Source organism: Rutilus rutilus (genome assembly GCF_951802725.1).
Source record: "Rutilus rutilus genome assembly, chromosome: 23".
NCBI lineage: Eukaryota > Metazoa > Chordata > Actinopteri > Cypriniformes > Leuciscidae > Rutilus > Rutilus rutilus.
Window position 1 is genome coordinate 13,579,572 of NC_140233.1, and position 15,429 is coordinate 13,595,000.

The following is a 15,429-nucleotide window of genomic DNA, read 5'->3' on the forward strand; positions in this document are numbered from 1 at the left end:
TTACTTTTGGCACCCTGACTGGCTTCCTGACTAGCTGTGTTCTGCAGTCTTACAAATATGATGCAGGATCCAATTGCGGCAGTTGGGACGTGCCAAATCTGAAAAAAAAAAAAAAAATGGTTCCCTTGTACGTTCCTCAGATCTCAGCATCACAAAACGGAGCAACAGTGTTTTCCGACACTTCGCTAACAGGGCAGTGGTGGGAATTTCACGGGCTGGCTCATATGGTTTATGGTTTGTGATTCAGGGGGTCTTAAGACTGGGCGTGATGCCATATGCACGCAAAAAAAAATCATAAAACATGTAGGAATGTTCCCATTTTTGAAGTTGGTGCAGCATATCTGTCACTATTACTTATTGACTCCTTATCAGGGCACTGACAAAGACGCCAAAGAAAGCGTCATCACCCTCTAGACAGACTGAGAACTCAAAGGATAAAAATTTATCTCGCATGTTTATCATCTGTGACCTCACGCTGTAACATTACCAGCACTGCCCTGAACTACACTGAGACGATCTAAAGCAGTTTACAGAAAATCTCTGATGGAAAACATGGACATGCCCCATCGAGAGCTTTAAAATGACTCAGATTGTTGGAATAACTGCATGAAAACTGTTAGAACACTACAATGAGAGACGTTTCCATCGCTGCCAATGTTAATACGAGTCTCTGTAAACATCCACCTTAACCGGTACAAGATAGTATTTACCAAATGTCAACTTCACATTACATGCTGTATCTTAAAAACTGTCGTGCTCTAACTAAAAAAACAAAGACTGGGCAGACAACAGGTTATTCCCCACAACACAGGATATAGATCATTACAACCAGTTTGAGAAAGCAGGGTATAAAATCAAATCTGATCTCCACTGAGTTTCGTCTCAAAGTCATTAGCACTTGTCTATATGAGTTGTAGCTATCATAAATCAGTATGTACAGATTAAGCGCCAAGACGTCAGATGTCAACATGCATAAATTGATTTCGTACTCAGCAGAAGACCGAAGCCGGAACCGGATTGTGTTATGCTTTTCTTGGAAAGTCATCTGAAATGTCCTCGAGCATTTTTTTTATTTTATTATATATATATATATATATATATATATATATGACTAGTGCAATAACATTATTACATAATTTTTTTCCGTAATAAATATATGGCTGGTTATCCAAAAATAATCTTTACAGGGAGAGCCATGCTATGAAAAGGCACACAAATTTAAGAAGCATACATGTACGTTTTCTATTACGATTACTTGTTTGTACTGTTAGCAAGATCTTCCGACAGCGTCAAAGGACCAATGAATTTCTGTATTCGAATAAGTTGTTTTTTTGCTGTTGTTTGTGGTATACCGTTTTGTTTGACGTAACGCTACTCGAGTTTGTTTTGATCTTAAGTCTGACTGATGCATTTTAATAAATTTGCTTCTGGAATGGCAGAAAAATCAGATTTTTATTCTAAATCAAAATCTACAAGCTATAAAACTCTCATGACCATTGACAAAAGCGGAGTCGTCTATAAAATTAGCAGCCACCAGAATGACTTCAAAAACACTGCAACAGACTTTATAAAAAGCTGTAATGCGGAACTAAGTGCATTAATCGCGGGTGTACTGAAAAGACTTTAATATATGATATATAGCATTAAAAAGTCATTCACGTAACAGCATCTATCAGATGAGGAGCTATAATAGTACTTACAAGGTTGTAGCTAGTATGAATGTAGGGTTTACTGTACACAAGCGATTAAGGATTGCGAGATATTTTTTAAGGTAGAGATGACTGTGTATTGTTCATCTCATTGGATATTTGATGCCATGCAGGTGTCATGTCATATTCAGAAAATAAATAAATTAAGTCCACACCACCAGTCTATAGTGATAATAAAAACAATTCACAAATTAGATGATACAATCTGAAAATGACTTTACTGATTCAAGCACTCAAAAAAAAAACTGAAAAGGCGTCTATTTGGACGCCCAGACCAAAAGAAAGAGAGAGAACAAGGATTAAGAAAGAAAGAAGGAGATGGACCAGAGCAGCTGGAGGTAGTCGATTCTGCTTTAACTCCTTTTCGATAGCCATCTGCTCTCAAGCAATAATATGGCTGCCCTCCTTCTGAACTGCGGATCCTGCGCTCGAAAAAATGCGCTTGGCTATTTGACATCTCCGGGTGAATCCAATGCCGTGTTGCTTTCGATCTGTTTTTCATCTAATTCCTCCTGCATAGTCTCCTTGCGGTCTCCGAGAGGAGAAGGAAGCGTTAAAGAGCATGAAGTGTGACTCTCAGAAGTTCTCAGAAGGAGCAACCGTATCTACCCCAATGGGTTCAGCAGTGGCTGATAAGAGGGCATCAGTTCTCAAAGAGCAGTTTCAGGCCTGTATGTGTCCTTCACAGCTAGAAGTTCAGTAAGAGAATCTTTCGGAGGTGGTGCTTGTTTGTTCCTGTGCCGTCTGAAGCAGTGACTGTAAAATTTGATAAATCAGTAACAGATTGTGTTAAAGTAGGTTGAGTTAATAATATTTTAAGAACTTATTAAATCATTATTCACCTGCGTTGGTTAAGATGGGGCTGGATTTACACTGCCATGATAATATTTAATCTGTTTCTGGAAAAAAAAAAATCAGCACACAATTGAGTACAAAACTAAATTCCAAAAATGTTTGCCACTTAAGCCACACTTAAAATGTATACATGTATATATAAATGGATAAAACAATATATAGTGACATTTAATGTGATTTATATTTAGGCAGTGCCCAATCTGAAGTATAACTTCCAAGTATCCAAATATTTTAAGGGTCAATGAAAGTGTAAAAAACAGCACACTATGCAGATTTGACTGTTGCAAACATTACTTTTCAGATATCTCCACATCTAATGGGGGTACACTGGCTTCCTCTCCTGAGAAAAGGGCAGGACCTTCTTCTGGACTCCGTTCAGTTTGGGGGGCGTTTCTTCTAGATTTAATCTGCATCACAAACGGACAAAAAACGATCCCAATCAGAACATAAAGTAAAAATGCCGTGATCTCGAAGGCTCTGCAGGGCAAGCCACCGCACGTACCTTCCACACCAACAAAAACACCACTGCGATGAACGGGATGGCGAGGAGCGACATAAGACTGCTCTCCACAACTTTCGGAAGGAATGCCCCTAGAGACAAATTAGACTGGTTTTATTATGGTTTACAAATATGCACTTCTTTAGACATTGACAGAGAGCAAGATAACCTTTGATCCTTACAGAGTGCATCTGTCTGTTATTACTTACTGACCTACATAGCTGGACAGTTTTCTTCAGATAAATGTTAAAGGAATGGATCAACCAAAATCAAATCAAAACTAAAATAAAGAATAAACAATAAAATAGAAATTCTGTCATGATTTACTCAACATCATCTTATTTGTTTCCTCGATAGATCAAATCAAATTTGACCTCATGTAATTCCTTGTTTCCTCAATAGATAGTGTGTTCTTTAAACAAATGTTAAATTAATAGATTTAGTTGAAAAATAAACTAAAACGTTTTAATGGTACACCTTCTACCAAAACGTGTTTTTTACTATGCTAAGCCTATTATAAGTGTTTATACTTTAGACCTGGCTTCATGCAGAGCCGAACCAAAACAATGTTTTTCCGCAAAATGCATGCAGTTTTGTTTTTTTATCCGCTAGAGAGCGGTTAATTTTTATAAAAAATGATATAAAATTTCTGTCATCATTTACTCAACTCCATGTTGTTCCTGGATTCCCCCACAAAACATAAAAACGGCCTTATTCCCTATTCAATTTTATCGTTTGGAAAATAGACGTATCTCTTCTTGTGTCCCAGGGAAGAGAGAAAGCCATGTAGGTTTGGAACAACATGAGGATAAGTATATGTTTTTTTTCTTCATTTCTGGATCAACTATCCCTTGGAAGCGTACAATAGTGATGACTGAAGACATTTATGTGATATCTCACCTTTTTCGGGGTCATCAGGCAAACCGTTACGTTTCTCTAGAGAAAGCCAGAAACAGAGAAGCATTAAAAGTCTCAGATAGAAACCGTTCATTGTTAGATGCTTAAAAAGTCGGACACAATCTCCTTTTCTCTCCGCCCCATGAAAGATCTGATCTGTCCGCTTTTAGAAAGAAAGAGCTTGCGCTTGGGAAGATCTGAAGATTGCTCTGTAATCAACATGGTGACAATTGGACTTCGATTCTGTTCTCCCTTTCATGCCGTTCACTAGGGAGCATCTCTTGGTTTTGAAACTCAGCTGAGACTCTGTCATAATAGGGCTGACAAAAACATGTTGCCTTCTCTTGTTTTGTCCAGCGGCTTCGTTTGAAAAGGCATGGAACACACACACATACACCCACACACACACGCAACATGCACAAAATTGCAACCAAAGCTGCCACAAGAGATATGATTTAAAAGCGGGTGTTAACATCTAAAACCTCAGTTGCAAATGGGCGGTCTTCCACAAACAACATTCTGCAGTTTCTCAATAGCTTCATTAAAAAGTGACACAGACAACACTCTGCAGCTCTGCCTTCATACAAAGGCCTTAAAGACTGGTTATAACATGCGCCTCACCATTTGTACTATGTTGCACTGACGTTGTCGACACCGTTGTAGTTGTCGTAACTGTTGTTTTTGTGGACGTGGGACATAGCGGTGGCTCGCAATCCTCTGCCTCTCTCGACGAATTGGCAGTGTTGAAAAAGTCCTCCACATATTCAAAATACTTTGCCGTAAGCCACATCTCCTCTACATAATGACACTCGAATTCTAGCATTGAATCCTCCTAAAGGTACAGAAAAAAATGGTTGATTTACGTTTTACTTCCAAAAAAATAACATAAAAAATGTGTTTTCAAGATAGTTTTAAATAGAAATAGAAATTGAAATAGTAATATAAACAATTTTAAAAAATTATTCATTTTGCAAATGGTTACCAACATTTTTTAATTTTTGGTTGCATTTTATTTTACAGTACAAGTACTTACAGTGTACTTACCTAAGAAAGTACTGGGTAATATAACTACATGGATTATACACCTAATTAAGGTTAGGTTTAGGGGTTGGTTCAGGGTTAGTACCAAGTTATTGCCCAGTTATTTTAATTATTATAATAAGCTCATAGTATGTACGTGGGGAACAGAACTGTAAAATAAAGTGCTACCAAATTTTTTTTTAAAGACAAATATATCAAAATAATATACAGTACGGTATACAAAATTGTTTATTGTTATCACTTGGTTAAGGTAACTTACCAAGCCATGTCCAATGTGATACCGCATCTCTTGCAGTATTTGGACAAAAGTGCCTATATTATCTTTATTGGAGGATATGTTCCCAAACTTCTGCGCCAGGCCTTTTAAGCTCACCTCCAAGTGAAATACATTTAGCTTCACCCAGCACATACCACTCTTGAAGAAAAAATGAAAGACATTACTTCATTATCACCCTGCTCGCTTTTATTGTTGTGAATGATTCAATGAAGATTGTATAACAACAACTCACCACTTCTTTAGGTATATAACGTACTGTAATCTTGTAGTCTTTTGGAATATTCTGTTTCTAATGGGAGAGAAATAAATCATAAAAAGCCAATTCTAAGTGCCAAAGACTACACTGCACATGGTCATTTGATCATCAATAAAGATGCAAAACGGAAAATTTACTATTAAGTAACCACAATATAAACAAAGAATTACTGTAATTTGCTTTATAACCTTGGCTTAGGTATAGAAATGAAAACCACCAACATATGTCACATATTTACTTTAAAAGATCTACATTTTAATCTCTGGTCATCAACCTTTCAGCAAATGGCACGCCAGTGATTTGGCATCATAAATATTTTGCTAAAGGAAAGTGAATACCATTAAACAACTCACAAGTTCTAACATAGCGATAAACTCAATAATACTTTCAACAGGCCAATGATTTTTGATGTTTCTAAAGAGGCTGTCTGCAGAAAAGCGTTTTTTTTTATGTATACGACTCCATTATCATACTTTGAACCATATGTCTGTAGCTTTCATTCCAACACACATGAAATAAATTTCAGCTCTTTTCCCTTGAGCATCGATAAATCAGCCTTTGCTGTTGTCTTTCAAAAAACAAGCTCAAAAAAAAAAAGAAAAAAAGAAAAAACACAGCACTGGAGAGATAAGAATGTCCAAGCTCTTACCAACAAAGAAATTTTCCTGATGTCATCTGTAATGGGATTTCCTATTTCACTGGAATAGGCAGCAACTGTAATGTACAGCAATAAATGGACACAGGTGCATATCCAAATCTGAAAAAACAAGAATTAAAAGATCAGTCTGAGACTAATAGATCATATCTGAAATCTTTTTAATAATACAGATCTGTGTCCTAATTTATAATCGCATTGTTTAGAGGAGTGTTAGGCAAAACGGAAAATGTTTTCACTGCTATTTTAAGAATATCCGGGTCAGGTTCACTAGAATAAATGAACGTTTTTGTCTAGCAAACTCTCCTTCCCTTCCGCCGCTATAAAGCTGGTTGTCCCAGGGTGGCTTAGAGCTTAAAGCTTTTGCTCTACTCTTTCCAGACCATGCGATTTGAGCTTGTTGCATAACAAGAGGCAGATTTGCTCTTAACCCTGATTACAAGGGTGATCCCAGACAAACAATGCATGAGCCTTGTCATGAGAAACGGGCCAGTAAAGAAAGAGTTTCAGCTTTGCTCTGAGAGGGAGCAGACAGAGGTGAAGAGCAGAATCATTCGAGGACAGGCTGTTCAGCTGCGAGATGCTGTGTAATGTATGTAATTGCACAATTACAAAATTGATGCTCTGCAATTACGTATTTTCGAAAATTAGTTTGGTTTTGGGATCACGTGACCTGATCAAATGCATTTCTCAGGAGGCATTTACATTTTAAAAAAGTTCAAAAACAGCTAGAGCACAATGCAGGGGTCTTGTGTAAAGTGGATGAATCAAAAATGACCATATTTACTTTCTTAATTCATGTTTCTTGTCTTATTGTGAATGATTCATGCTATTCCAAAGTACATTTTTACATTAACATGCAATAATTTTCCTCTGTAACAACTTTCCTTTTTTTAGTGACATCGCTGGCTGTGCAGGCTATTGGATAATGTTAACCAATTTAGCCAAATTAGCACTCTATTGAGCTGTTGTTTTAGCGAAATAACATTCGCTTAAACTTTTATTTAAGCAAGCAGTGTTCTGTTTTTTTTATAGCAAACTATCATTCAATTTAGCTGTTGTTTTTAGAAAAGTAGCATTCTGTTTAGCCGTTGTTTTAACAAACTAGCTTCTATTTGTCTTTTCTTTTCTTTTTCTTTTTTAGCAAACTAGCATTCTATTTAGCCTTTGGTTTAGCAAACATTCGATGTGACTTTTTTTTGGACAAACTAGCATTCCATTTACCCATTGTTTTAACAAACTAGCATTCAATTTAGCCTTTGGTTTAGCAAACTAGCATTCAATTTAGCCTTTGGTTTAGCAAACTAGCATTCAATTTAGCCATTGTTTTAACAAACTAGCATTCAATTTAGCCTTTGGTTTAGCAAACTAGCATTCAATTTAGCCATTTTGTTTTAGCAAACTAGCAATTAGTCTTTTATTTAGCAAACTAACAATCTATTTAGCCATTGTTTTATCAAACTAACATTTCATTATCTTTTTTTAACAAACTAGCATTCCATTTAGCTTATGTTTAATCAAGCTAACATTCAATTTAGCCTTTTTTAAGAAAACTAGCATTTTATTTAGTAATAGTTTTAGCAAACTAACATTTCAATTAGCTGTTGTTTTACGTAAACGTACGTAATGTATACTTTTCATTGTTCAAAATAAAATAAAATAAAATCCACCTCTACACTTTTTCTCATTAGATATCCTGATTCCTTCCTGATTGCAAATTAAAGTATATTAAATATAAGAAAATTTTGATAAACTAGTCAACCTCACTAACACTAGATAACATGTTTAAACTATCTCCAATTCCATGCTACCCGTTTTTTCTTGAAGAGCATGTTTGGAAGGTCTCAGCTGTTGACATGAAAAGTAAATAAGTCCTACCTACAGTCATCACTTGTGTCATCACCGATTACATCATGGCATCAATGATTTCACATTAAATTGACATACATTGATACTGTTAGGCAGGTCTTAGGCTTTTTAAGCAAATCTACAAATTTATAAGATGAAAATGATGCAATAATCGTAAGTTTCTATTCAAAGACAAAAATAGATCTCCTTTCCAACTAACTCTCCTAAAATGTTATACCTGGTTAAACAGGGCATGTTTATTTGCATCGAACTATAAATAAAACTAACCATATGTAAATGCTTAGGTCTTGCTTTGAATTATTGGACTGCAAACCGAGTAAACAAAGCTAGTACACAGCATCTGGAATTTAGTACGCACTCGAACAAGCAGTTTATCTGTAGCAAGTCTTTCAGACAGCATCATCGGAGACTGTAAAGGGCTCTTGCGTGTCGTGAACCAGATGAGGAGGATTTGTTGAAATTTGGTGACTGAAGCAACATATGGAAGCCCAGATGTTTTATTGGTTAAATCATCCAATATTTTACTTCCTCCAAGATTTTAAAGAGCCTTCATTGAAAGAACTACGGTTTCAGCAAGTACTTTGGACACAACAACAAATCCTCGTCTGTCTCCCATTTAAATGCGAACCATTCAAACTCACTTGTGCTCAAATTCAACGCTGACTGTCATAAATCAATATAGTGAAAGCAAAGTGAACCGCTGACAGGATCAACTGAACAACATGTAAAATATAACAGATAAAAATTATTCCAAGATAAAAATTAATTCATTACAAAGAGCTCTGTGTATGAAGAAAAATGATTTTATCCCAAATAGGGTTATTCTACTCTATAAGTAGCTTATAGACAAAATAAAAAGTATTAGGCCTATTTCTCACAACGTGACTCTATTTATCCCAGTTGCAAATTCTCATAATTGTAATATTATATCTCACAATGTGACTTTGGATTGTGACTCTATACACTGCAATTGCAACATTCCCCTCAATTACTTTATATACAGCAACGTGACTATATCGCACAAATTAATTGCGACTTTGTTTCTTGTAATTGTGACTTTATTTCACAATGTGACTCTTTTGCAACTTTTTTCTTTATAATTTCAAAAGTATACAACATGACTTTATATCTCAATTGAATTTTTGTTTTTCATAATTGTAAAGTTACAATTGCAAGATGTAGTCACATTGTGAAAGCGGACACTACATTGCAATTGCATTTTCCACCTCATAATAGATGCGTCACATCCTGCAATGTGACTGCAATGTGACTCACAAATGCGCATTTCTTTTAAACTCTTGGTCTAAATCAACAGGCTTTTGATAGGATACAGTACAGACCGCTGAATGATAAACAAAGAAATCTTGAAAGTGTTAGCTACAACACATTAAATGAAAGAGGTGACTTTCACTTAGCTGGACAAAGGAGGACAATATCTCATTATGGCTGACCATGAGCTGATATAAACACCAGGGCAGTGACAAAAAAAGAGAGCAACAACTCAACCCTTCCTTTTGAACATCATGTTATACTGACTCTGTCGGCTAGAGAATAAGATAATCACCAGAGTCATGCTGACCAGACACTTTGATCGCAAGGGTTTATTAACTTTGCAAGCTCCCCCAGACGTACAAGCTCATTCTGAACAATGTACCATTCACTACATAATCTTATTAGTGAGAACAGAGCCCAGTGTAACACATGGTGCCCAGAAAAATGTCTAGTCACCATCTATCTTCCTTCTTTTCATCTTTTCACAGTCATTACTTATATATCTCATGGTGTAGGCTACATCAGTCTAACACTTGCAGAATCCCAATGACTGATATCAGCTAGCTGCGTATTAGCAATGCCACAAATGCTAACAATTCATGCTACAAGGAAAAAGATTAAAGATTCTGAACATACAGTCTCTTAATTTTGATAAAAAAAAAGTGACCAGATGTGAGTCCGGGAGACAGCTTTGTAAAACCATGTGATCAACTTACGCAGGCCAGAATAGCAAGAGGACAAACATCAGTGGCCGGAAAACTAGCATAATCGTTTCAGCCTCTGTTGAATAGTCAGCGACCAGTATCCACTCAAAAACTACTCAAATCAAATTTGCTTCAACAAATTGCACTCAGACTGCCTGTGTCCATTCAGGTGCACTTTACAAACCTCTGGCTAACCGAATAAACACTAGCTAAAGATGCTATCACATGTCCCAAAGAATATATGTGCCTTCTCATGTTGCCAAGACAGAAGAATGTCAAATTCTTCCTCACCACCCATGACTCGTATTATTATTTTTTCAATGGGGTTAGTCAGTTAAGTCAAAGTCATTGGGTGCTGCTAAACATCTTAAACCAAATGAAACAATTGGAAAAGACATAGCGGATTTACACTAGCTGGGGCAGCATCAATTACACTGTCCCCTTATGAGTGTTTAAATAGAGGGCAGCAGGCCACAGGAGTCCAATGAAATGTGATCTGCCTATTTGATAGCTAATTTAGAGGGACTCTATGACTGGGTGGGAGCAAAAATAACAATAGCCTGGGCAATAGCCTGTCCCGGATGGAGGAGGCCTTGTTCAGGAACTAACCAAGAAAAGTAGTTATGCTAATGGAACCCACCCAAAGCTTTGAGGAGAACACTGAGAAAAAAAAAATGCAACGATATTAACGCGAAATTACTTTTTATTTGAGCCATGAAATGACGCTAATTGAGCCATGGCATTGAAAAGCTACTTGGGGTATACCAATTTCTGCTTTAAAACAACAGACAAATGGAACACATAATACAGAAATAATAAAAAATGATGAGGATCATAGTTTAATTTTCTTGACATTCAGTTTACAAAGTGTGCCAATGAAAGCAAGAGATTTATTTGCCGGTCCAGTGATTTCATTTCTATCATTGGGTTCAATTCACTTTAAAGAGTCCATTATACAATTAAGCTCTTTCCAAACACGGATGAAGTTTCACCCTTTATTGTAAATGGCCATCCGCTATTGAAAACCTTTTTATTTGGACTAGGCTTAGCCAGTGTCAAAGCCAGGTAAATATAAGGACTAAAAGGATATGGAAACAAAGTAAATAGATGAACAGCCTTCATGGAATGGCTGCAATGATGTTGGCGATAATGCTCCATTAAATTTTGGTTCAACCCACAACATAAATGGTCATTTCTGATACTTTATCTTCTTATTTCAAAACACATATTTATGTATTAACTTAGTAATGTGCCAATTTTTTTTTGTCTGAACACTGACTCAGCTCATTGTGTGTTTGGGTTAGTGGTTAATTTAGTGCCTATAGTGGACTTCTGCTTCTTACATTACACAATATAAAAACCTTCCCTTCATCAGTGATGTTTACAGTCGAATCATCTGATATGACAAAATCAAATTTACGCTCCATAAACTTCTTTTAACGTAGACACAACAACACAGTATCGTTCATCTACAGCCCAAGCAAAATTACTTAACTGCATCACCAAAACATTTCTAGCAAAATCCAGAAAATCTGTTGTTACCGAGATCCTTCCACCATATACCCCAAAATGCCCATCAATAATAACTCTTTATTAAACATTGTCTTCACATGTTATAGTGCTATTGCTGCAGTTTAAAAAACAACAACATTATGCTATATACGTTACAGTGATTTTAGGGAGGAAAATGGCTTATTGCTTTAGTAGACTACAACAATCATTTAAAATAATTATTCAATAAATGGTTATCTACAACATTTGAGTAAAAGTATTTAAATTATGGGAAAAGACAACGATATATGATAGCCAATTTATGGGAGAATTGATGGACAACACATCCCATAAAGCACTGCAAATAATGCAGGCCATCTGTGTGTTTTTAAATATATTTTCAGAACACATTACCTATGTATTTATTGCAGTAATGCTGCAACATCCCATCTTAACTAACATATTTATAACATACTTATTACTTATAACATATTACTAAGACTTTTGCACAGTAACAGGACCTTCCAGGGATTTGCTACCTAAACGTGCTTTTTTAAATAAGTTGAAATACATTACAAAGTACTTATGACTTATACTCAAGCATATGCCATTGCTAAAAAAAATCGCATTGTTCGTGCTAGCCGTGTCTTAAAAGATTTGTTGTCATTAAAACCAGTTTTAAAGCTTATGAATGGAATTACTGCTATGGTATGCTATTCTATAAAACATATGTTACACCAACAATACTGAATAGCTCATTTCATTTGCAATGAGGTGCTAATATACCGGTTTCCATGTCTAATTTCAGAGGTTAAACACACAAATCACATTTGTACATATAATACAGTCCATACTCAAGAATGTCAACAGTCAAAATACCTGCACATTTCACAATTTTTCTACAATGGAGTCTTCCAGGGAGAAGCACTGGTGTAGTGTGCGCTTCATGTGGACGTGTGAAGAACATACCAGACAGAAATCTGGTATTAGTTACTCAAGAGAAGGAAATTCAATAATGCAAAATTCCCAATCTTCACCTCCTTCAAGATCGCTAGTTTTCGATGCATAGCATACTTCCTCATAGTCACATAGCAAACTGTCACTTACTTTTGCCTTTGGGCTTGGCACATGCTCAAAGGTGTTTGCTTTCATGCTAGATGTTGCTTTCATGCTAGATGTTGCACATAATTGTGCATAAGTTTTGGCAAAGGGGCCGATGTATGTCAAGGGTGATGAAAAAAAAAAATGAGTTCAAAGATTATTCACATACTAAGTTAGGTTTTTTAACTGCAGCCACAGAATACTGTACACTGAAACGGAGCTGCGCACACTTTCCTCATACACCGAATTCTTTCTAATAGAATAACCACAAGATGAAATGTCTCAATCTTGATCAGAAATCAAAACTGTCACGTGTGCAGTATGAGAGAGCTTCCCTGTGATTATGTTTGCCAATGATTAACTTTATTTTGTGTAATAATGTTACAAGTGATAATGGCAACAAGAAAGCAATGATATTCAAATATAGTGGCACACTCTTAAAAATAAAGTTTCTAAAGGGGGGTTTCGCAGCGATGCCAAAGAACCAACATTTTGGTTTCCGTTAAAGAACCTTGAAGGTTCTTGAAAGAACCTTTTTTGAAGAAGAAGAACATTTTGTGCAATGGAAAGGATGCTAACCGTTCTTCAGTAAAAAAAAAAAAAAAGAACCTTTATTTTTACAAGTGAGGATGAAAACGGCTGAAGTTGAAATTAATTATGTATATGGTAGGCTACTCAAAAAGTGTTTTATTGAAGCAAGTGAATGTTCCAACATTTCATGCCAATGTATCATCTTAAAACTGCCTTACTCCCAGAAAGAGGTAATGCCAATTCAAAGCATGGCAAAGGTGCAAGGAGAATTACTTCTGTCTGCTCTTCATACATCAGTATAGATTAAGCCGCCTTGATGTGCGAGTAAAAATATCCTTACAGCATGGCAAATGTTTTTTCAGGGGAATGCTCATAATGTACAGTAGGCTAAATAAAAGACAAGCGCAAAGCTTGACATAGTTCACTTCAAAGAAAGGAGGGAAAGCGTTGATGCTGGTAGACATGCATGATGCGTTTCGACTAAATATCCCCCACAGTCAATGAAAACCATTTCCACTGGCTTAGTTCCCGATGTAGAACATGTCTAAGACAGCGAGTAACGTATCAGGAAAATGTAGTTTTCACAAATTATGTTAATGTATAGCAACTGTGTAGGCCTATGTCTAAAGGTCATTCCGTTTAATCATAGTTATTTGCTCTTATCTCCGTTTTCGAGGACTTTATATCTATCGCTCATTTTGTCATGTTTTAATTGTCACATTAGTCAGATAAGCTACATCATCAAGAGGACACCACATATTGTCGAGGACATAATATAGCCAACTGAACGTCAATAAAAAGCTGATTTATTTTTTTCAGGGCGAACGTTTGATAAGATCGCACCATTGTAAAACAGTTTATCCCAATGAAATCGAAACCTTAAGCTTATTTCCTGCCTTAAATGTATCAAACAATTTGAAGGTGATCATTTAATTGCACTTTCGACCATTTGACCAAACTCTGAAAATTCATAGGCTATTGAGTAGAAATGACTAAATAGATTGTGGCAATTAAATGCGGACTTAAAATTCGATGCAAGAAAGTCGAAGACTATCGCTTTAATGTGTTGTAATATAAACATGCTATTGTGTTCATTTACATTTCCTCCAGTTATCTTCTGCAGACAGCGCAGTTTTGCAAGCGCAACGGAGCGAAAAACAAATGCAAATCACATGTGATTCACGCTACATTACTCGCGTTAAAGCAAAAACCGTTCACTTACGTTTGACTTCTTCATATGGAACGAGAGGAGTAACTCCAATGTCAGCGAAACCCTATTTTATCTTACTTCGGCGGGCAGGGAAAGGGTTTTCTTCATCCCAAAGGTACATATCCAAAATCATCATAAAGTAGAATCCAAGTCGGGAGGGAAAGAAAGTCACCTAAATCTGCGTAATGATGGTAAGTATCCAGGTAGACGCTTCATACCTCACGATGGTGAACGGAAGGCTGCGGAAAGAATCAAGAGTTTTTTTCCCAAGAGCAAAGCCTTTTTATCGTGTGACTTCTGCGCACTCCCGCCCACCCCAGTTTCTCTCGGTCGTCTACTGCCCTGGGTCTCACTCAATCGATTTCACAATCACCATACAAACGTCCAGTTGAGATTTATTTAAACGGAGATGTTTTCCTGCTAATTTTCACAGGATGGGGTCACTTGTTTATGGCTCGTCGTGACAGCAATTAGTTTGTAAGATGTTTTGTAGCTAGTCTCTGGCGCTGGAGTGATTTAGCCCTGAGGCGTAATAGAAATGTGGTTTTTGGTATCTTTCTGGAAAACGTTCCATCACGGGAGCGTTTTTACGGCATCTTATTATTCCTGTGCTTGCGATATATCAAAACGTCTTAACCTAGACGATGAAGAGCAAAACAAACGGCTAAATTAGATTTTGTAATGGAAAATGTAAGAAATGTATTCAAAGTTTGAATAAAAAAGACCATTCAAAGTTTCGCCAACGGAAAATTGAGTGCAAACTAGCAGCGAGGTGATTTTGTTGGTTTCATACGGCACTATTTGAAGTTTATGTGCAAATCAAATGTGCAAATCGCATGTGCTCAAATCACACGTGTTTCACTAGTCTGTGTTATAAATGGTCAAATGTGACAGACGTGTGCTAACACTGAGGTAAACAGTGACATCTACAGCAGTAGGCTAGTACAGTATTCTGGCTAACTTTTTTTTTTTTTAACTAACCCCATTCCAAAGTCTTTTTTATTTTTTAGTTATTTTAAAGAAAGTTATTTGAAGGCTAATCTTTCCTGTAATTAGAGGCAA

General features: G+C 36.3%; 1 protein-coding gene across 1 annotated transcript; it reads right to left on the reverse strand.

Annotated features, from left to right (window-relative positions):
- Nucleotides 1-1,086: 1,086 nt before the first annotated feature.
- kitlga (kit ligand a) lies at nt 1,087-14,685 on the reverse strand. Its single transcript, XM_084396857.1, has 10 exons — nt 14,380-14,685; nt 6,184-6,291; nt 5,511-5,567; nt 5,261-5,416; nt 4,582-4,792; nt 3,964-3,999; nt 3,067-3,155; nt 2,859-2,971; nt 2,552-2,608; nt 1,087-2,465 (listed from the first exon to the last, which is right to left on the reverse strand). The coding sequence occupies exons 1-9, from the start codon at nt 14,392-14,394 to the stop codon at nt 2,578-2,580; spliced, it is 816 nt and encodes a 271-aa protein (XP_084252983.1). The 5' UTR covers nt 14,395-14,685; the 3' UTR covers nt 1,087-2,465; nt 2,552-2,577.
- Between the last annotated feature and the right edge of the window lie 744 nt (nt 14,686-15,429).